At 34.2% G+C, this 22908-nt stretch overlaps 1 protein-coding gene across 10 annotated transcripts in view; it reads left to right on the plus strand.

Annotated features, from left to right (window-relative positions):
* Positions 1-22908, plus strand: part of LCORL (ligand dependent nuclear receptor corepressor like) — a 188351-nt gene that overhangs the window by 62277 nt on the left and 103166 nt on the right. For 4 of the 10 annotated variants that reach the window (XM_024119429.3, XM_055086125.1, XM_028492121.2 and 1 more), the window contains exons 3-4: positions 11902-11981; positions 12880-13009. In XM_024119429.3, coding sequence (XP_023975197.1) covers positions 11902-11981; positions 12880-13009 — 210 coding nt within the window. Of the gene's footprint in view, positions 1-4695; positions 4894-10091; positions 10210-11901; positions 11982-12879; positions 13010-14489; positions 14530-22908 lie in introns of those variants that run through there. The other 6 variants (XM_055086126.1, XM_055086127.1, XM_028492105.1 and 3 more) reach the window with 5 other exon arrangements.

Consider the following 22908-nt stretch of genomic DNA (forward strand, 5'->3'; position numbering starts at 1 on the left):
TTTTTAAATAAGTAAATAAAATGATCTAAATATTATTTCTATTATATAATGTAATAATGATAATTATAAAATTTAAAACAAAATTTCTATTATTACATTATTATATAATCTTTAAAAAACTTTTAGTACATTGATCAAAGTAGAAAACAAAGCTTGTTTTTGGCTTAATGGTAAAATTTAATTTTTATTATTTTAAACATTATGTGCCCTGACTTATTCTTAAAGAGGACTTAAAAGGGTTCAATTAAATAAATATCTCCTGTTGCTTATGATATAGGCAGCCTGGGACTCAGATTGTCATTCTGAGATACCCTGCCATGTGTGTTCAGAGGTTTAATACTATTTGTTATTTCTTATAGCCTCCTCTTCCAAACACTCTAGCATAAATCCTGGTGGAAGATTTTGATCTATGCTATAATTGCTGTAATATAGTTTAGTTTTTTTATTACTTGCTTGTAAATGTAGAGCACTAGGAGAGAACATTTTCGTAGACATTTGAAATTTTGTAGTACAGCTCATTCACAAAATGGGTAGTGCTAGTATAGACTTTCTACTTTGATTTTGGTACAATTATTTCTGAATCTCATACCTGTTCAGTTTTATATGCTAATAACTCTGTTAGCTTCTATTCTCCTCTGGTACTTTCCATTCTACAAAGACCCAAGGTATCTTGTATAAATAAATTTTTTGAGTTGAGGCAATCAAAAGTTTTCTACTTATTCTTTTTTTTTTTAATTAATGTTGAGCAGTATAATTGAGTTATGAACCATAGAGCTGGTATCTATGAAAGATCATTTGTGCCACCCACCCATGTTCAGTCAGATGAATGATATCCATGCAGAACATGACTTTTAGGATGGAGACTCCAAAATGTGCTTTATTCTAGTGTATTATCGTTCTTATGGCTAAGAGCTTTTTCTTTTATCTCTTAACTGTACTCATTTCTCGTTTTATCATAGTTTAACACTGCATTAAATATTTTTACCTGATATATTTATAAACACTACTGATTGTAGTTTCACGTATTTTTCTGAGCATGTAAATGAAGAAAGGAAAAATCCGAAGAAACAAGAATTTAACCTGTGCTTGATATTTCTTCAACCTTTCTTTTACAATCTGCTGTCCTCATTCACATCAGAAGTCAGCATTATACTTAATTGCCTTCTGATAACCCAAGTTGCAACTTGTATCTCTAAGCGTCTTGTTTCCCTCACTGTCATTTATTTATTTATATAGTTATGTGTGTATATATTTATGTCTTCAGAAATTAGTTTATTACATAAAGGGCAGAATGTCCTAATGAAATAAATTCTTGGATTTTATATTTAGGCTAGTAGTTCCTTAGCATACAAGTAACATATGTTCATTTTTGGAAATCAGAGAATACAAATAAATGAGAAAGAAAAAAATTACTCCTAGTTCCACGACCCACAGATAACCTTCACCATTTTTATATAAATTTAAAATATATGTTTGGATGTATTCATTCTTTTATTAAAGTAGTACATACTGTATATGCAGTGTATATAGTTGTGCTTTTTTTTACGGTACGTGGGCCTCTCACTGTTGTGGCCTCTCCCGTTGCGGAGCACAGGCTCTGGACGCGCAGGCTCAGCGGCCATGGCTCACGGGCCCAGCCGCTCCGCGGCATGTGGGATCCTGCCGGACCGGGGCACGAACCCGTGTCCCCTGCATCGACAGGCGAACTCTCAACCACTGCACCACCAGGGAAGCCCAGTGTATATAGTTTTTTGTGCCTACTGATTTTGTTCACTAGTGTATCATTTGGGTATATAAAGTTCTGGATCATCATTCTTAATGGCAGCACAGTATTACATTGTAGATCTATGGTAATTAATTTAATTAATTAAATACACTGTTGCTTATACCTCATTCCATTTATTCTTTTAATTCTCATAGATCTTGTACCTTATATCCTCTTCTGTGCTTTTTTTGGTGGGAGGATTTACAAAATTAGCTAAGCTTTGGAGCTCAATCTTCTTCTCACACATAGGCACATATTGATGTTGCCCTTTTTCACCCCAGATGTTCTAACTTTTCTCCAGGTTTCTTAGGTAAATTCTTCCTCCTTTTCTTTGCTTTTTTGAATTTAAAAAAAAGATTTCTAATCAAAGTTTCAGGCTTAAGAGGGATAATATTAATTGTAGTAATAAATCTGTATCTGTGCAAAGATAAAGACAGCCATACATTTTGAAGGAAGGTTACAACAGAGCTATCAAAGTGTAGAGCCTTTGAAAAGGCATGTAGAAGCTATCCATTATAGACATCTCCAGCTTTTTTCTTATCCTCTTCTTAAATAAGTGTGCTTTCTTTGTTGTTATTGTTTAAAATGGTTTAATATTTAGATGTTAGGACTACCAAGTGTAGGTATTTCTCATTATACAAATCTGTATGCAGGAATCACATAGGTGAGTGTATGTTTTTAGATAAATCATTGGAAATCTGAACCCTTGTTACTCACTTTCCAAAACTCAGGAACTAGATGAATAGGCTAGCCAAGGGATCCTTGTATATTACTCTAAATTATTTTTATTATAAAATTAAATGCATAGTATTTTTATTTTATAATACATTTAAGTTAAATAGACTGCATTGCCAATCTACTACTGTTTCTGTGGAAAAATGTACTCTAAACTTCATAGTGCTACCTTGAAAGTCAACTTTGGCATACAGTGTGTTTTTAATTTTAAGGCTTTTTATCATCTGTATTAGTGTTTTGAGAAGTTTATATTTTAATTCTTGAAATCTATTCAGAGTCACCTCCAGATTGAATGGTTTCGAAAGCTTTTGGGTGTTGCTAATTTTTAATTTGTTGGAAACAAAAGCTTTCTGTCTTCTTTGATCTGTTCTTAGGACTTTTTGTCCTTTTGAGGAAAACATAACTATTATTTCTTTATGGAGTAAACTCTCCAAAGAAACTTTGAATGTCATCAATTTTTATGTACTCCCTGAAAAGTTCCCCATACTCTATGCCTCTCTTCTACCAATCCAGAATTCACGTTTCCTGCTGTCACATGACTTCTAAGCAGAAATTCACTCTTGTTTTCTGCTTTAGTCAATCCTTTCTCATGTCTTATTGGGGAACCATTTTCTTTCATTTGTAGGATCGTCTGATTTACTTCCCCTGACTATGGATATTTACAAAATATGAAAAGAGTACAGTAGGCAGGTGTAAAGTGGCTGATAGATCCTTATTGGTTTTTCCCTAGCTCTGTCCACATTTCAAAGAGAAATTATATCAATGGTATGCAAGCGATCGCATCTTGGCCAAATCCAGCCCACTGTTTTTGAATGGCCTGTGAGCTAAGAATGGTTTTTATGTTTTTAAATAGTTGAAAAAAATCAAAAGAAAATTTAATGTTTTGTGGCATGTGAAAACTATATGAAGTCCATATTTAATGCCCAATTAGTACAGTTTTATTGGAAACAGCCCCTCTCATTTGTTGAAATATTGTCTATGGCTACTTTCGTCCTTCAACAGTAGAGTTGAATGGTTGTGACAGAGATGATATATCCTGCAAAACCTAAAATATTTGCTCTCTGGCTGTTTATATTATAGTAAAGGTTTGCTAATCCTTGACTTATACCACTGACCAACATTTAATATTTTTGGCTTAATATTCTTTTTTTCCCCCAACTGTTAACACTATGATGATGGAGCAAACAAAATTACTTTTTAATAAGATTTATTGGATGACATATTTTGAATGCTTATTTTGTGTTAGGAACTGTGATGAGCAATGAGGAAAGAAAAATGAATAGGTAGTATCTCTTCCTACTAGGAACCCATACCCTAGTATTAACTAAAAAATGAGTAGCTTTCTAATATGAATTGATGATTATTTATATTAAAACCAGAGAATCTAATACTATTTTATAGTTAGTTATTATAAGTTATATTAGCTTTCCTCAATGTGTACACAGAGACTTAACCCAAGTGTACAGGCATACCTCAGAGGTATTGCGGGTTCAGTTCCAGACCACTGCAATAAAGAGAAAAACGCAATAGAGTGAGTCACATGAATTTTTGGTTTCCCAGTGCATATAAATTTTTTGGTTTCTACAGTTATGTTTACACTGTACCGTAGTCTATTAAGTGTGCAATAATAGCATTATGCTAAAAAACAATGTATGTACCTTAGTTAAAAAAGACTTTATTGCTAAAAAATGCTAACCATCACTTGAGCCTTTGGCAAGTTGTAATTGTTTTGCTGGTGGAGGGTCTTGCATTGATGTTTATGGCTGCTGACTCATCAGGGTGTTGGTTGCTGAAGGTTAGGATGGCTGTGATGATTTCTTAAAATAAGACAACAATGAAGTCTGCCACACTGATTGACTCTTCCTTTCACAAACAATTTGTAGCATTCAGTGCTATTTGATAGCATATTACCCACAGTAGAACTTCTTTCACAATTGGAGTCAGTCCTCTCAAAACCTGCCATTGCTTTATCAACTAATTTTATGTGATATTCTAAATCCTTTGTTGTCATTTCAACAATCTTCCCAGCATCTTACCGGGAGTAGATTCCATCTCAGGAAAACACTTTCTTTGCTCATCCATAAGAAGCAACTCTTCATCCTTTGAAGTTTTATCATGAGTTTGTAATGATTCAGTCACATTTTCAGGCTCCACTTCTAATTCCAGTTCTCTTGCTATTTCCATCACATCTGCAGTTACCTCCTCCACTGAAGTCCGGAGCCCTTCAAAGTCATCCATGAGGGTTGGAATCAGCTGCTTCAAAGCTCCTGTTAATGTTGGTATTTTGACCTCTTCCCATGAATCATGGATGTTCTTCATGGCATCTAGAATGGTGAATCCTTTCCAGAAGGTTTTCAGTTTACTTTGCCCAGATCCATCAGAGGAATCACTATGTATGGCAACTATAACCTTATGAAATGTTTTTCTTAATGATTCCTGGTCAGTGGGCTGCAGAGTGGATGTTATGTTGGCAGGCATGAAAACAACATGAATCTTGTTGTACATCTCCATCAGAGCTCTTAGGTGATCAGGTGCATTATCAACGAGCAGTCACATTCACATTTTGAAAGGAATTTTTTTTTTCTGAGCAGTAGGTCTCAACAGTGAGCTTAAAATATTCAGTAAACCATGTTGTCAGCAGATGTGCTGTCATCCAGGCTTTGTTGTCCCATTTATAGAGCACAGGTAATGTGGTAAATGAGGACTTTTGGAATGGTAAATGAGCATTGGCTTCAACTTCAAGTTATCAGCTGCATTAGCCCCTAACAAGAGAGTCAGTCTGTCCTTTGAAGCTCTGAAGCCAGGCATTGACTTCTCCTCTTTAGCTATGAAAGTCCCAGATGGCATCTTCTTCTAATATGAGGCTGATTTGTCTAAATTTTAAATCTCTTGTTTAGTGTGGCCATCTTCATTGATTATCTTAGGTAGATCTGGATAACTTGCTGCAACTTCTACATCAGCACTGTTGCTTTACCTTGCACTTTTATGTTATGGAGATGGCTTCCCTCCTTAAACATCATGAACCAATCTCTGCTAGCTCCAAACTTTTCTCCTGCAGCTTCTTCATCTCTCTCAGCTTTCATTGAATTGAAGAATTAGGGCCTTGCTCTGGATTAGGCTGTGGCTTAAGGGAATGTTGTGGCTGGCTATCCAGACCACTAAAATTTTCTTATCATTCATGTGTTCACTTTTAATTTCCTTTAAGAACTTTTCCTTTGCATTCACAGCTTGACTGTTTGGCACAAGTGGCCTAGCTTACAGCCTGTCTCAGCTTTTGATATGCTTTCCTCACTAAGCTTAATCATTTCTAGCTTTTGATTTAAAGCGAGAGACTTGTTGCTATTCCTTTCACTTGAACTCTTAGAGGCCATTGTAGGGTTATTAATTGGTCTAAATTTCAATATTGTTGTGTTTCAGGGAATAGGGAGGCCCAGCAAGAGGGAGAGATGTTGGGGACAGGCCAGTTGGTGGAGCAGTCAGAACACACACACAAGGAATATACAGTGGAAAAAAGACTGTCTCTTCAGCAAGTGGTACTGGGACCATTGGACAGCCGCATGCAAATTAATGAAGTTAGAACACGTCCTCACACCATACACAAAAATAACTCAAAATGTCTTAAATACTTAAACATAAGAAATGACACCATAAAATTCCTAGAAGAGAACACAGGCAAACCATTCTCTGACTTAAATCCTACCAATGTTTTCTTAGGTCAGTCTCCCAAGGCAATAGGAATAAAAGCAAAAATAAGCAAATGAGACCTAATCAAACTTAAAAGCTTTTGTACAGCAAAGGGAACCATAAGCAAAACGAAAAGGCGACTTACAGAGTGGGAGAAAATATTCGCAAATCACGTGACCGACAAGGCCTTAATTTCCACAATACACAAACATCTTATATAACTCAACAACAAAAAAACAAAAAACCCAGTTGAAAACTGGGTAGAACACCTAAATAGATATTTCCCCAAAGAAGACATACAGATGGCCAACAGGCACATGATAAGATGCTCAGCATCACTAATTATTAGAGAAATACAAATCAAAACTATAATTATGTACCACCTCAGACCAGTTAGAATGGCCATTATTAAAAAGTCTACAATTAACAAATGGCTGGAGAGGGTGTGGAGAAAAGGGAACCTTCCTATGCTGTTGCTGGGAATGTAAGTTGGTGCAGCCACTATGGAAAACAGTATGGAGGTTCCTCTAAAAACTAAAAATAGAGTTGTCATATGATTCTGCAGTCCTACTCCTCAGCATACATCCAGACAAAACTATAATTCAAAAAGGCACATGCGTCCCTATGTTCATACCAGCACTATTCACAATAGCCAAGACATGGAAGCAACCTAAATGTCCACTGACAGATGAATGGATAAAGAAGATGTGGTATATATACACAATGGAATATTACTCAACCATAAAAAAGAATGAAATAATACTATTTGCAGCAACATGGATGGACTTAGAGATTATCATACTAAGTGAAGTCAGAAAGAGAAAGACAAATAACCATATGATATCACTTATATGTGGAATCTAAAATATGACACAAATGAACTTATCTATGAAATAGAAACAGACTCACAGACATAGGAAACAGACTTGTGGTTGCCAAGAGGGAGTGGGCGGGGGAGGGATGGATTGGGAGTTTGGGGTTAGCAGACGCAGACCACTATATATAGAATGGATAAACAACAAGGTCCTATTGTATAGCGCAGGGAACTATATTCAATATCTTGTGATAAACCATAATGGAAAAGAATCTTAAAAAGAATATAGATATGTATAACTGAATCACTTTGCTGTACAGCAGAAATTGACACAATGTTATAAATCAACTCTACTTCAATAAAAAAAAGAACACACATAGAACATTGATTAAGTTTGACAACTTATATCGGCACAGTTCTTGGACCCCAAAGCGGTTATAATAGTAATGTCAAAGGTCACTGATCACAGATCACCATAGCAAATATAATAATGAAAAAGTTTGAAATGTTGTGAGAATTACCAAAATGTGTGACACAGAGACAAAAAGTGAATAAACGCTGTTGGAAAAATGGCATTGATAGACTTGCTCAGTACAGTGTTGCCACAAACCTTCAATTTGTAAAAAATGCAATATCTGCAAAGTGCAGTAAAGCAAAGTGTAATAAAACAATAAAATTGCCTTATACGGTTGGACTACAGTTTGTTCACCTATTTGAAAGACCTGGTCACTTCCTAGGTTTGGCAATTATGAATAAACCTGCTATAGACATATGTGTGCAAGTTTTTGTGTGAACATACATTTTCAACTCATTTGGTTAAATACCTAGGAGCACCATTGCTGGATCCTTTGAAAAGGAAAGACTCTGTTTAGCTTTGTAAGAAGCAGACTGTCTTCAAGAGTGGAGAAGAACACAAGTGAACACAAGAACTATTTTGTGTTCCCACCAGCAGTGAATTTAGGTTCCTTTTGCTCTACATCCTCACCAGCATTTCACGTTGTCAGTGTTTTGGACTTTAACCATTTTAATAGGTGTGTAGTGGTATCTTGTTGTAATTTGCATTCCTCTGATGGAATGTAATATTGAACACCTTTTCATATGCCTCTTTACTATCTGCATATCGTCTTGGATGAGGTGTCTGTTCAGACAGGTTTTGGAGTCAAGAATGAGTTAGGAAATATTTCCTCTGCTTCTGTTTTCTGGAACAGATTATAGAGAAACCATTTGGGCTGGTGCTTTCTGTTTTGGAAGGCTATTAATTATTGATTTAATTTTTTTGATAAATGCCTATTGAGGTTACGTATTTTTTTGTGTGTGAGATTTGGTAGATTGTGTCTTTCAAGAAATTTGTCCATTTTATGCAAATCTGTGGGAAACTAATGTTGTCCATAATATTCTTTTGTTACTCTTTTAATGTTCATAGGATCAGTAGTGATGGCCCATCTTTCGTTTCTGATATTTTCTCTTTTTTTTCCTTGGTTAGCCAGGCTGGAGGTTTATCATTTTATTGATCTTTAAAAAATCAGCTGATCCTAATTTTTTAAAAGGTATAGAATATAAACTGGAAGGATATATTGCAAACTATTAATCGTTATCTCTGGATGATGGGATTATGAATAGTTTTTCTTTTCTCCTTTGTACTTTCAATATAGTTAATATGTAGTTTCATAATGAAAAATTATTTTTTAATTATATTGCCTACTGTTCAGTATCTTTTAACAAAGTTATAATCAGTTTTTTATGACCTTAATGAAAAATCTAATTTCAGTATTCTCCTTTTTCACTTTTCATTGAACTTTATCTTTAGGAACTCCAAATTTATTTTCTATGGCTTGAGGGTACTGAAGAGAATAAAAACGTTCAAAAGAAGTGTGATTAGTTTAAAGAAAATGAAAGTAACATCTACTAGACTTCTGTGTTTTGCATATGTTCTTATTTAATTTTTACTACAGCCTTAAGATGCAATTATTATTATCCTCATTGTACAGTGAGGAAGTTGAAGCTCAGAGAAAGTGACTTGCCCAAGGCCACATCTATCAATAGTATGTGGAAAGACCATGGTTCACTACAAGGCTCTCTAATTGCAAAGACTGTTATATTTCCCAGATAAATTAGGTGAATGATTGGAGCCAGACTTTGACCACAGGAATATGTATATATGGTGGAAAGGTTGATTTTTATCATTCATTTACTATCAGTTTCATATATGACATTGCCTTTTATTAATAAGGCTAGTTGTATAAGGTACATATTTTGACCCTTTTTGAGCTTATACCTTCATGTATTAAAGTTTCAAAAGGAGAGACAGCTTATTTTAGAGATGAATATCTGAATCATTGTCAAATTTTGTTTGAGAGATAAAATGAATGTGTTTTGTTGTAGTGCTTATTTAATTTTTATGACCTGAAAGGACAACCTGGACAGAGGGAGAAGTCTGGCCTCCAGGTGATTTTTCAAAATCGCTTTTCCTATATATAAAAAAATGTATACCATCATCATTTCTTTGGACTGAAAATTAAAAGTTGCTATATAAAGAGTAATTACTAAATATTTTAAAGTAAATTCATAGATTTCTGAACCCAGTAACATTTAATGGCATTTATGTAATCATTGATTATTCAATGCCATTTGTTTAACTATGTAGGCGTTTATTTTAATCGAATTTCCTTGAAGAACTTCACCTAAAATAACTAAAATAAATGAGGATAATCTCAGCATGCCCAATTTTATTTTACAACTGGTAATTGTCTTAATTAACCCAAAGTTGCTGTCCCTTGAGTCAATATATTTATCACTGAAACTTTATGAAACCTTTCAATGATTTTTCAGAAATACCTTTTCCAGACCTACCAGCTATTTTTCAAAAATCCCAATGCTGGATTCCTTTCATAGTCCCTATTCATGAGGCCATAATTTTTAAAAGCAGTAAGATTTCCTTGATCTATCAAAATTATGTTATGCTTGGCATGTGAGTCAAGTTTTTGCTACAGTAATGCTACATAACAAACAGCTCCAAAATCTGTTTCATGTTTATGGGTGACCTTATTCACTGGAATCTAGGCTGTGGATGGGGATAACATCTCCTCATGACTCCGTGTTCCAGACTGAAGGATTAATGGCTTTACGGGCCAAGTTCTTCTGATGTTGGATGGTGGAAATTCAAGAGAATTGGGGAAATTTGCCATGCCTTTAAAAGCCTCTGCTTAGAATGGTATACTGTCACTTCTTCTATATTCATTTCATTGGTCAGAAAGCTGTGCCTCCCTCTCTGTAAGAGACACTGCACAGTCTATATTCAAGAGTGTGAATCTATGCTTCTGTTGTACTAACTGGGTGAAAGGTTGGAGAAAATTATGAACCTGCATTACTACAATTTTGGGTTTTTAACTGTATAGGTTATGTAAACCTTTTCATTTGTCAGGTTGTTTACAAAAAGTGATCAGTTTTCTTAAGCAGATATTCAATTAAAATTTGTCTTCTGCAAACTAACCTTATTAAATATATGTGTGATAGTACAGGATTTAAAAAATAATGACTAGCGACTCTACCTCGTTAATAATTCACCTTTGCATGATGTTTTATAGTTTATAAAGTATTTTCATATTTTTAAAATTTGATCACAAATAAGTTAGGTGATGGGATCCTTATTTTACAGATGTGGAAATTAAAACAAAACCTTTGTGGCTTGGCAAGGCTACAAATAATAAGTTCCATTCCAGATTTTTGGAGACTTCAAATCCAATCATCTTTCCATTACTCCATACTGGATCTTATGTTCCCATTCCCTCCTCTTTCCAAGCTTAAATAAATAAAAGGAATATTTCTGGAGCACTGCCAAAGTCAAAGGAAGCTATCACTATACTCTTTATATTCCAGCAAATTATATTATCTTCTATTCTGGCCTATATATCTGGATTAATGCAAGAGTATCCCAGGGGCTAAACCTAAGTAGTATTTATTCATTATCATTCCAGAAGGATGAGTTTATTTCCTGTGTAGTTTAGCAGAAAACATGTATTCAGTTTCATTATGTATTTCAAAAGTATAAGAGAAATTACTGTGGTATACCAGTGCTTTTCAAATTAAGTCCAATGTAGCTGCCTCAGATGATAATGGTTTATGTATTTGAGGTTCTGTGTATGAACTTATTTGGGAAAAAAAATTGGAGGGAATTTCTATAGCAAGGAGAAAGTTTGAAAAATCACTGTCTATACCAAGTACAGTCAGGATGGCAATGTTATTATATCTTCATAAAATTCCTTCATTAGAAAATGTTTTCCACGAACTCGCTAATATATTACAACAGGTGGATTATAAGGAACATTCTTGTGAAAAAAAATCCATGTTTGGTATTGAATAATATAACTTGTTTACTTGCTTTTTGCTCTCTTGCAACAAAGCCTTTAGCATGTAATGAAAATCTGATCTGACTTCTTAGCAGTGGATTTCTACTTTTTTCTTGGATAGCATTCCATATTCTCAAATCTGTAGGCTTTTCTGGTACTTTATTCCATTTCTCTGTTTTATGTTGTCTTTCATGATGTACAAAATTTATTCCTTTATCCCCATATCTCCCTGTTTGTTCTGGGTTCTTTCATAGTGAAAATAAACATTAATAGACAATGATAAATTGAATCAGAAGGCTAGATGATACTTAAAATTCTGTTGTTGGAAAATTAATTTATAACGCAGCTCATTGTTCTTGCTACTTTGTCTGATAATAGTGCAAAATTACTCTCCGTATTTCTTTCTAGATGTTACCAGTTTAATTTTTTGGGGGGGTTGCCCCTTACTATTAGTAGTAGCTAGCTTTTTTTATATGAGCCATCGCTATGGCGAGTGGTAATTTTATTTGTTTTAATAAAGTTAGTGTATTTAATCAATATTTTTCCTTCTTTTGAAGACTGTGAACCAGAAGAGCTGACTGACTGGTCTATGGATGAAAAATGTTCATTTTGTAACCTACAGAGAGAAGCAGTCAGTGTAAGTTTTAGTGCTATGAAATTATTTCTAAACTAATTGCACAATTGTAACACAATTTTTTAAACTTAATTTATTCTGAAAATTTGTGACTTACAGTGAAATTTAAATACTTGATTTTGGTAATGAGAAGAATATTTTAAAGCCTTATGTTAGAAGTCTAACATTTAGCTTAACTTGCAGGTAAAAATCCCAACATTCTCATCTTTTTTGCTTATTTCACATTTCTTTCTTAAAGCTCTCTGACTTAATAAAGTTCAGTTCAGATCTGTTTTGTATTTAGGTAGACACAGGTGGGCCTAGTTCGGTCTGAGACCACCCTGTAGTCTGATTTCTTAGGAATCAGTGGTTGGAGGATAATGTAGTACTACATTTTAGCCTTTTACTTTCTCATGAAGTCTTTTGGATATCATAATTATCTCCTGTGAAATGATTAATTATTAGTTTCTACTTTAAACAGGCCATAAACTAGACAAGCAGCATCTTCTTGCATGGTGGGAAGTCCTAACTCTTTATGTACTGTTGTGGGAAGGGCTGAGAAGAAATGGGAATTTGAGAACTTGCACCCATTTTGGTCAGATTAGTGGATAAACATATCTGCTTTGTTCTTAAAACTCTCATTACTGGCATGCTATATAGTGAATTTATTTAACAATATATTTTATCTGCCCCCCACCCCCTTTTTGACAATAGTTTTGCTAAGGAATAAGGCTAGTTTGTCCCTCTGTCAAAGATAAATTTCTTTTTTCCTGACTCCTTTCTCAAATTTTATGTTCTGTATATAATTTGATATTTTTAAAAGATAAAAAATAAACATTTAGAGAATTTTTTTGCCATTTTAAATGGAGTCCCATGTTTAAATAAAAAGTGATTTTTTTATGTTGTTTTCTTCTAATTTTAGGATTGTATACCATCTCTTGATTCTTCACAGTCGACACCAACAGAGGAACTATCATCTCAGGGCCAGTCCAACACTGAAAAGATTGAATGCCAAGCAGAAAATTACCTAAATGCACTCTTTCGAAAGAAAGGTAATATTGATATACTTTGTCATTTAAAATTTGCAATAGACATCTAAAATGTTTGAATTTTTCTCTCACACAAGTTTTTAATATGTCAGTCTCTACTCCATTCTTGATTATTTCCTTCTTTGTCCTTAGTTTTTCTTCATATTTTAGGGACATTAGGATTTGCAATCACTGTAGAGCTAGTCTTCTATTAGGCTTTCCTTTTCACCATTCTATTCTCAAATCTCTCCCTGACTTTTATTTTCTTAATCTACTATAGGCAGAAGAAAATTTTATATGCTTCTGGTCTTCCTTATTTTGTTTCTGACTTCAGAAGTTCTTTCGTGTTCAATAAGTGATAGATATAATATATTGCAAAGCTGTTTATAGAAATGTAACAGTTAAATCATTTATCAGCCAGGTTGGTAGTATATTTGCTGGCTTGAGATTCAGTGTTTCTTTGAACACATTTCTTTGAATGTGCTTACTTGACATTACAATGTCAGTGTTGTTCTTTGCTTCCTGTCTATCTAAACATTTAATCCAAATGAGTGCTGTTGTCACTTGTTTTCTTGCTTGATACACATGTATCAGGCAGAAGTTACTTTTATATCTTGAGTTACTTGAGAAAAATACAGAAATATAGACCCTTCCATTTTTTGTTCTTGGCCATTTGCACAGTAGTAGAGTGTCTTAATTTTTATCACATAGACCTTTGGAGTAAGTCATGGTGTAGGGGGAATGAAGGGTGGTGGTGGGAGGATCACTGTACCTCCCAGCTTCCTGAGATTGAGGAAAACATTACTGTATTTTCATCTAAGTATTGATAGTGCTTTTACTCCTCTTTTAAATTAGGTAACATCAGATATTTTCTGTTAAATAGATAACTTACAGGTTTTAATCTATAATGTTGAATATAGTCCTCACCTTTGAGAAAGGAAGCTTTTGTTTCGTCTTACTGTTGCGAGTTCTTTTATGTGTTGAAATATGAAAATCCTTGATGAGAAGAACCATTAGTATATTAAAAGGCCTAAAGTTAAGAACTGTATATTTTTTTAAGTGCAGGGGACTGAAAATCTTTTCCTGTGTGTTACCAGAGTACTTAGTATTGAGAAATTGGCAGTATCTTTAAAAAAAACAAATTGTTTTCTTAAAATTTTCTTTATGAACCAATATAAAAATTATTTACATGATTTCTTTAAGAATTTTATATTAACTTAGAAAATTTTATTCTGCCTGTATATTTATATTTATAAGAATTATATCAGACTTACATCACAAAGAGAGCTGGAGAAAATGTATGCATTTACACACATGCATGCAGTAAGTTTCACTCACCTTAGAACTTACTCAGTCGCCTCCTCCTTTGAATAATTTGTAATGGTAGTAGGTAGAAATTAATCAATAATAATGCCTTTTAATATTTGATAGTATGGAGTTAGCCTGTGCTCCATTGCCCTGTTAAGAGTAATCAGTAAAAACTTGGTACTATTTCAGCTGATTCAAGCATCTGGGTCTCCAAGAGGTCTCCTACCAATGGTTGGGTGAGTGTTCATGGATATTTAGTGACCTCTCCATTTGGGGATTTTTTTGGTTTTCTTCAAGATCTTTGAAGGATCACAGAGTTTTTAAATGAAAGATTCTTATTAGTAGTATTTTTGCTTTACTTCAAGTCTTCAGTATTTTTGTCTTTGTTAATTTCTTTATTTGTAGTTCATCATCACTTTCCAGATTTAATTAAACATAAGGACTTTTCTACTTGTTTACTTGGGTTTGTTTCTGTTGTTTGTTTTTAATTTCTTTGAATGAAATCATTTTCGAGATTTCCAATATGGTCTGACCAAGATGAGACTAGAAGATAATAACAGTATCTTTTAAATGGTCTTAACTCCTTTGTTTGTGTATTTGTTTATTTATTTAGTAAGTTCTTTTAACTTTACTTTGAAATAAAAGGCAAAAAATGTGTTTTTAAAGATAGGAAATACTTCCGAGTCTTCGGAAGCAAATAAAATGGTAATAAAGCATCTTGTTAGTGAAGTTTTTATTTGATTCCTGAAAATTTCTCAAACTCGGTCATTTTTAGGAATGCTGCATATTAGTAACATTAGTATTACTGATACTTTAAATCTGTTGCTTAGTTTGAGTAGCATAAGCATGTGATCATCTTGCCAAAACATAGAGAAATCTTTTAATATCCTTATTGTAGCTTGTTTATTATCTTTCTTAACTATAGTTTTATGGAAGTTGATGATGTAAGCTGCTATTATTGAGAACTCACACTTAGGATAATTAAGGTGGTTGATGTCATCAATTATGATTGAACACTAAGCCCGTTTTGTGACTTATCTCATTTAATCCCCAAACACTGTTAAGAGATAGGTACTCTTGTTATCATTTTAACAGACAGAGGTAATGAAACTCAGAGAAGTTTTGTGTTGTGAACGTTTGAATCCTTGGAAGAAATTTAAAAAGGTCAAAGATGTTCTATGTGAGGAACACTTAGATTCTAAGTATTAAGTAGAAAATCGTTCCTGTTCTCTACTACTTAGCAGCCTAGAATTAGGATTATTTTAATTGAATTAGGCAGGCTAGAGAGGACCTATGAGACATACAGAGCATTCCATCTTTGCTTTATATGAACATGAACAGCTTTAGTGATTAGTTCCCTTATAGTATTTAATAATTGGAGAAAACTTATTACTTAATCTAAATACAGTTTGGACTATCCCTTATAATTAGAAGCCAGTCAAAAATACTCTTGTAGGGTTGAGTAAGTACAGTCAGGGGAGTGGATATTTTAGTGCAGAGGTGAACTTTTAACTAATTTTGTATATTCTTTACTTTAGAAATGTTTCAAAATTGAATTCCTTCTAGAGGTTAACCTAGACAATTGTCTAGAGTGCTAGAGTAGAATGAAACCTCCATGATAGTAGGGACTTCTGTTTTGTTAATTGCAGAATCCTCAGTATCTGGAATAGTACTTGTCACATCTTAGATCTTCAATAAATATTTTTGAGTGAATGAATGAGTACTAAGATAAACTGTCCATATATCTTCCAGTTTCTCTACATATTCAGTGGTATTAGTGCTTATTTGTTTTATTTGAAGAAGAAAATTATTTAGCGTGTATATATTGTTTATCTTTTCCTACTTTGTACTTAAGTTTATTACTGTGTATAGCCTGAATATCAGTCAGTTTATTTGTTTTGAAATGTGGGTAAACATAGGCATATAGATATAAAATGCCTTTTCTGAAGCTGTCCCCATAGGATATGAACTAAACTATTTTGACTTTGGCTTCACATTCTCTGATCACCTGAAGCAGTGTAAATCACTGGCTTACGATTCAGGAAGATATCTCATCTTTTATTTTTCAGTTAAAGAAGGCTACTTGACTAAATTGGACAGATAGTATGTACATTGTAGCTGAATGAATCATACTGCTAAGTGTATATAACAAAATAAAGCCTTCCTTCATCAAAATATAATGTTTTTCCTACTTTATCTTTACCCCCCCCACACACACATTGAGCATTCATGTAACTACTATCCTGGCCTTTTCTTTTCGAAGACCTTCTTGATATATAGTTGAAAGCTGCTATTAACCAACCTTTCCCGCTTAAATTAATTGATAGCTAGGTTTTATATAAAGTTTTTCATGCCTTTTTTGAACACAGATCCTTTCCGTTTTAAACTTTTAATTTTTAAGCATGAAAATAAATATTAATACTGCTTATTAATTAATTGGATTTTAAGCATGAAATAAATATTAATACTGCTTATTAATTAATTGGATTATGACTGATACTAAAACATTTGACTTCTTAGAAACAGGAGTGTTAATCTTTTAGATTGCTTTTCTCTAAATGCAGGTATCCTTGAATGACTATGTAAATTTGACCTGATTCATTCAGGCCCTAAGCGTTTCTTATACAAATGTGCCTTTGTGATAACATGTGGTCATACATTGACTTTCTCTTTATATGTGGGCTGCCTTTTTAGAACTCTCAGGGAACTGTATGTTAGTGTCATAAAATAATCCACATACCATTATGAGCCACAATCCAGAGGTGTTCTTGAAAAGATTTTTCTTATTTTGCCATGTAGAGGATATGAATAAAATTCTAAGAACACACTTAAAATTATAACTGTATTTAAGATTTTAATCATTTCTGTTAAAATCACCTTTCTGCCTGCAACACCATCCATAGCAGGAATTAAAGGCCGACTATCAGGTCATTCATTCATCGTCACATGGATTCTTATCTCCTTTTGTCTTTTTTAATCTGTAATTTGACCCAGTCATTTACACCTTTACAAGCACCCAAATTTTTTCCACTGTGTCTTCTGGAACTTGTGGTCTTTCATCAGCAATCCCCTATATCCTCAGTCTTTTCTCTTAATGTTCCCTTTACTTTATTGCTTTAAGTGAAACCTATATATTCATAAAAGATGCTTTCGTAGACCTTTCCCTTGCTGGATGTTTTTAATTCCTTGCTTTATGTAATATGGAGGTGATAAAATTAACAAGCAACTTCTGAGATCTTTATAGCTGCTTTCCAATCATTTATTTGCCATCCTCACTCCAAACCCTGAGCTTGTTTGGAATATCTAAATATTCCATCCATATTATCATGTTGCACACCTCTACCAGCCTTTTCACTTTCTTCCCCTCATCTTAGTTCTTGGTGACTTCAATTTCTATGTAGCTGTTACGTTCTACATTCTGGCCTCTCAGTTACTTGACCCCTTCATTTCCAATGATCTTTTCCTCCATTCCACTCCAACCACCTTTCCCATGATCATCCCTAGACCTTTGCCACCTCACAAATATAATTTCAACCATCCCTATTTCTACTACCATTTTATTTCAGTAGTCATCCCAGTATTTTTTTAACCTCCTTGCAACCCCCAATCTATTGACCATACCACTTCTCACTATTATTGTCTTACGACTTCACGTCTCTCCCTACTCAGCTCAGATACTGTGCTCAATTGCTGTAGTCATCTTTCTGTAAAATTTTAACTCCCTTGCTTCTCTTTTCCTTTGTCATATTTGCTTGTCAGAACCTTATCTGTGTTTTAACCCTATTCTCAATATCTTACACACTTACCCTGGAACAGCTGAACTTGACTAAAGTAAAACACCCTATTATGCTGACTTTCTAAGTCTCACCTAGTCCCTTTCCTCTGTTACAGGTGGTTATTTTATATCCTTCTCCTCAAAAGTTCACAGCTAAAAATTATGCTTCCTTTTTGTAGCACAATCACCTTCTAACATATTATATAATTTACTTATTTCTTTTATTTTTATTGTTCATTGTCTTATTCCTTTTGCTAGAATATAAGCACTATGAAGAATTAGATTTTTGTATTTTTGCCTGCTGAGATATCTCAAGCATCTGACATGTAGTAGATATTTATTTTCTGTACTTTTACCATCTTCACTTCTCAACTCCCCTTTTCTTTTCAACCCATCCCAGTTAGACTTTCTTTTCTACTACTCCACTGAAATTGTTTTATCAGTTTCATTGGTAATTCCGTCTTGTACTATTCAGAGGAAAGTTATCAGTTCTCACCTTATTCAGCTTTTCAGCATCATTTGATAGGGATGATCACTTCCTTAATCCTGGTTTCTAGGAAATTATATTCTTTTAATTTTTCCCCCGTCTTGCAGATTACTTCTTTCACATGCTCCTTGCTTGCTTTTTGTCTTTTTTACCTTTAAATATTGAAGAGCCTAGGAATTAGTCCTCAGTTGTCTTTTCTTCTCAATATGCCTCTCTTACTTGATGGCATCATTTCATCCAGTGGGTTTAATTACAATGTATGTGTTGATGACACCTGAATATTATAGGATTATATCTAATCCTAATCTTTTCTCTAGCTTTACTCTCTTATATCTGTCCACTTGGTATTCTTCAGTAGAATATTCAGTAGGCATCTCAGAATGACCTATCTAAAACAGAACACTTGAGTTTACTCTCCCCAAACCTTCCCCTGCCCCAGCCTATCCTATCTTAGTAAAAAGTATCACCCTTGACCCCAGTTGGTCAGCCCCCAAGCTAGGAGCTTTTCTTGATTCCTCAGTATCCTCTGTACCCACATTCAACCTATCATCAACTCCCATTGGTTCTACCTTCAAACCATTTCCATAGCTGCCATCCTAATCCAAGGCACTTCATCTCTGGCATATACTACTTAAAGAGCCTCCTAACCGGTGTCTCTTCTTCTACTTTTCTCTTCCCTACCAATTCATTTTTTCTACACAGAAGGCAAAATGATATTTCTGAAGCCTAAACCAGGACATTATTCCTCTGCCCAAAAGCTTCCAATGGCTTTGCATGTCACTGAAAGTAAAATTTATCAAAAATTCAATCTACATGGCCTACTTTTGCCTCCTCTTTAGCCACATCTCTTATTGTTTATTCTTTTGCAGACTCTGGCTTTTTGCTTTTCCTCAGATGTGCTAACCTTATTCCCATCTCAGGGTATTCCTACTTGCTGTTGCTGTTACCTCTGTCTGGAATCCTTGTTTACACCTGAGCATTGCACTCCTTCATATTACCAAACATTACCCTGGCCTGACCACTCATTGCCCCAACCACCCCATTTATGATAATTTTTTCGGTCAGTCTCTTTCCCGTCATTCTCCTTTTCATTTGTCTGTTTGTTTCCCTGACTCCTCTTTTAATATCTGTTTGTTATCTGCCACTTCTAGAATATAAGAACAATAAGACAGGGATTTTGTCTATTTTGCTATATCCTCAGCACCTAGAATTATAGCTGGTACAGTTAAAACTCATAACTTAATTGAGTGCATGTAGAAGAGGAATATTTTTTTTAACATCTTTATTGGAGTATAACTGTTTTACAATAGTGTGTTAGTTTCTCCTTTACAACAAAGTGAATCAGTTATACATATACATATGTTCCCATATCCCTTCCCTCTTGCGTCTCCCTCCCTCCCACCCCACTCGGTGGTCACAAAGCACAGAGGTGATCTCCCTGTGCCATGCGGCAGCTTCCCACTAGCTATCTAATTTACATTTGGTAGTGCATATATGTCCCTGCCGCTCTCTCACTTCGTCACAGCTTACCCTTCCCCCTCCCCATGTCCTCAGGTCCATGCTCTAGTAGGTCTGTGTTTATTCCCGTCCTACCACTAATCTAGAAGAGGAATATTTTAAAGATCAACAGTAATGCTTTAAAATCATGATTGTCTATCCATTTTTAAAAAAATGTTACTTATAGCTGTAGTTTGCTAGATCTTTTAGCAAAGTCTTTAATGAGTCCTTGCATGTGATAAGAAAGTTCCAATATTCTAAGATGTTCTAGGAATCAGCCCAAATAATGAAAATATAAGTGATTCTAAATTCCTTTTAGAAATGTTTAGTCATTGAATTATTCTTTCAATGGTTTTACACAACTCTGATAACCTTTTGAGGACATAATTTAAAATTTGGGGAAGCAGTGGTTCTTTCATTTATCTTTATATAATTCTTTAGATGTTTGTCTAAATTATTTCTTTGCATATTCTAATTCAGTTGAGGAAGTGTAGTCTATTAGGTGAGAGGGAAGACCTAATTCTCAGAAGAGATATAATTCTATTTGGGGCCCTATTTTTTTAATTACCATCTGTCCCTGGGTAGTATTTCTTCCCTGTGCTCTGTCTCTAATACGGCAGATAGTGAAATTAGCCTGTATGTGAATAAATGTAGTAATCTGTATATGCTGTTCAAAATAATGAGTACTGAATTGGAAAAAGCACTTTTTTGTGGAAGTAATAGATGGTTACTACATGCTATTTAACTGTTTCGTATTAATTTATCATTTAAAAATCTTTTTAGAATATTTTTCTGATTTTCTTGAGTAACTCATGAATTCACCAGCTGTGTCATTACCTATGTGTTCTTTCATAAAATCCTGCTAATTTACTTCTTTCTTTCCCTGAGTATGACTTTCCCCAGAGCAAGACTAGCATGTTGGCCTTTATAAAACATATTTCTCGTCCATGGTTAGAGAAGTTAATTCATTCAACAAAGTTCCACTAAGTTTCCTTCTATATGCCAGGTACCATACTAGTGGAAAAAAGGCAGAAAACATCCCTGTCTTCTGTGTGCTAGTGAGGGGAAGCAGACAGTAAGCAAGTAAATTCTGTTTGTGGTTGAATGTGAATGCGTGCATGCACGCGTGCACACACACATACACACACACACCTTACACACATGCTGGATATAAATATATATGTAGGTGCTGTGGAGGCAAAGCAGGGAAAGGAGCTTCGGGAATGCCAGGGTAGAGGTGGGAATTGCAGTCTTAAAAAGGGTAGTCAAATAACATTTGAGCAAACGCTAAAAAGAAAAAAAAATAGGGTATCAAACTCAAACTACAGAAAACCTGGGGGAAATACATTTCAGGAGTTAAAGCTAATATCAGTTTTGAAAAGTTATAGATCAGTCATGTAGGAGGTGATCGCCACTCCCATCCCTCCGTTTTACAGATTATTTTCCTTTTAAGACCAAGGTAAAATTATAGCATTTAAAAGCAGATAGGGGATTTGGAGATTATTTAACTCTGTGCCTTTACTTACATACAAAGAAGTAACAGTTAAATAACTTGACGAAGCAACATGTACTACTATGTAAACAACTGATTAAATAATGTAAGATAGTTAATGATTATTAATAGTACTTAGTAAAATAATCAAAAAAGCATTTTTAAAATGTTTAATTAATGGATTAAAGAGTTGCCTGCATGAAGTTTGATGGTAATAAAAGAGATGGAGGCTTAGTTCCTGTTGCTGTTGGGTGATGAGTAGTATTAAGTCAGAATGAGCTCATGAAGTAGTGAACAGGTGAATTAAATGCCTAAGGTTCATCCATGTCTGAATCCATGGAACTAGCTTATCTGAACCATCAGCTGAAGCCACAGAAAAGGCACTGGGATTTTTTTAAAAACTTCTTTTAAAAATGGATGAACTATTTAAGTTCCCTTCACTTGTAGTTTTTCAGCTCCTGGTCACCCTTTAATGTGTGGAGTCTTCTCATATCATGATCAGACTCACTAGTGTGAACAAACATTTTATCTGCATGATCTAAAATTTTTTTAAAAGATTTGGTGTCAAGTATTTGTGACTCCTTTATCTTTGCCTGACAAATGATGAGCATCAAGTGGAAAGATTTTCTAATCATAAACTCTTCACTATGTGATGTTAACAGTTAACATTTCCATGGTCCACTTCATTAAACCCAGCCTCCTTAGCAAGCTGTAAGACTTTTTGCTTTACAGTCAACATTTCTTTTAACTCCTTGAAGTTAACAGAAGAATATGCTAGGTTTGTTCATACTCCATTCATTGTTTATTGTGATACTTTTTCCCAAGCCTGATTGACTGAGTGTCTTTTTATCAAAACACTTGCATAAGTCCTACTTCTAGAAGTGTCAAATGCATCAGCATCCCACAGCAGATATTTCATGCCAAGTGTGAAAAATAAAAATCTCTGTCATGTGGGTATCTGTCCACTGTTCTACTTTGTCAGAATACCTGTGGCTTCCCTTGGTCCCCCCATAGGGGCCATGAGATGGGAGATAAGCAAATTTACTGTTTTTTTAATAGCTCTCAGTTTCTACACATACCACAAAAAAAAAAAAATAATAATAATAATAATGTGTGAGACTGCAGACCATAAGTATACACTGTACTGGTGGGCTATTTAAGAGATTTTTAAGGATAATTTTGATTCTGTGAAATGATTTCTACCTTCTTTGTCAATTTTAAGTATTATTCCATCATATCCAAGAGTATTGATTTTAGTAGATTTTGAACTCCTTGGAGGCAAAGACTGTCTTAATAATTTTTATCTTTCCAATTCCTTATAAGCATTTCTTAGGTGGTTTTTTTTTTTTTTTTTTTTTTTTTTT

Source organism: Physeter macrocephalus, chromosome 7 (assembly GCF_002837175.3).
Source record: "Physeter macrocephalus isolate SW-GA chromosome 7, ASM283717v5, whole genome shotgun sequence".
In the NCBI taxonomy this organism is placed as follows: Eukaryota; Metazoa; Chordata; class Mammalia; order Artiodactyla; family Physeteridae; genus Physeter; species Physeter macrocephalus.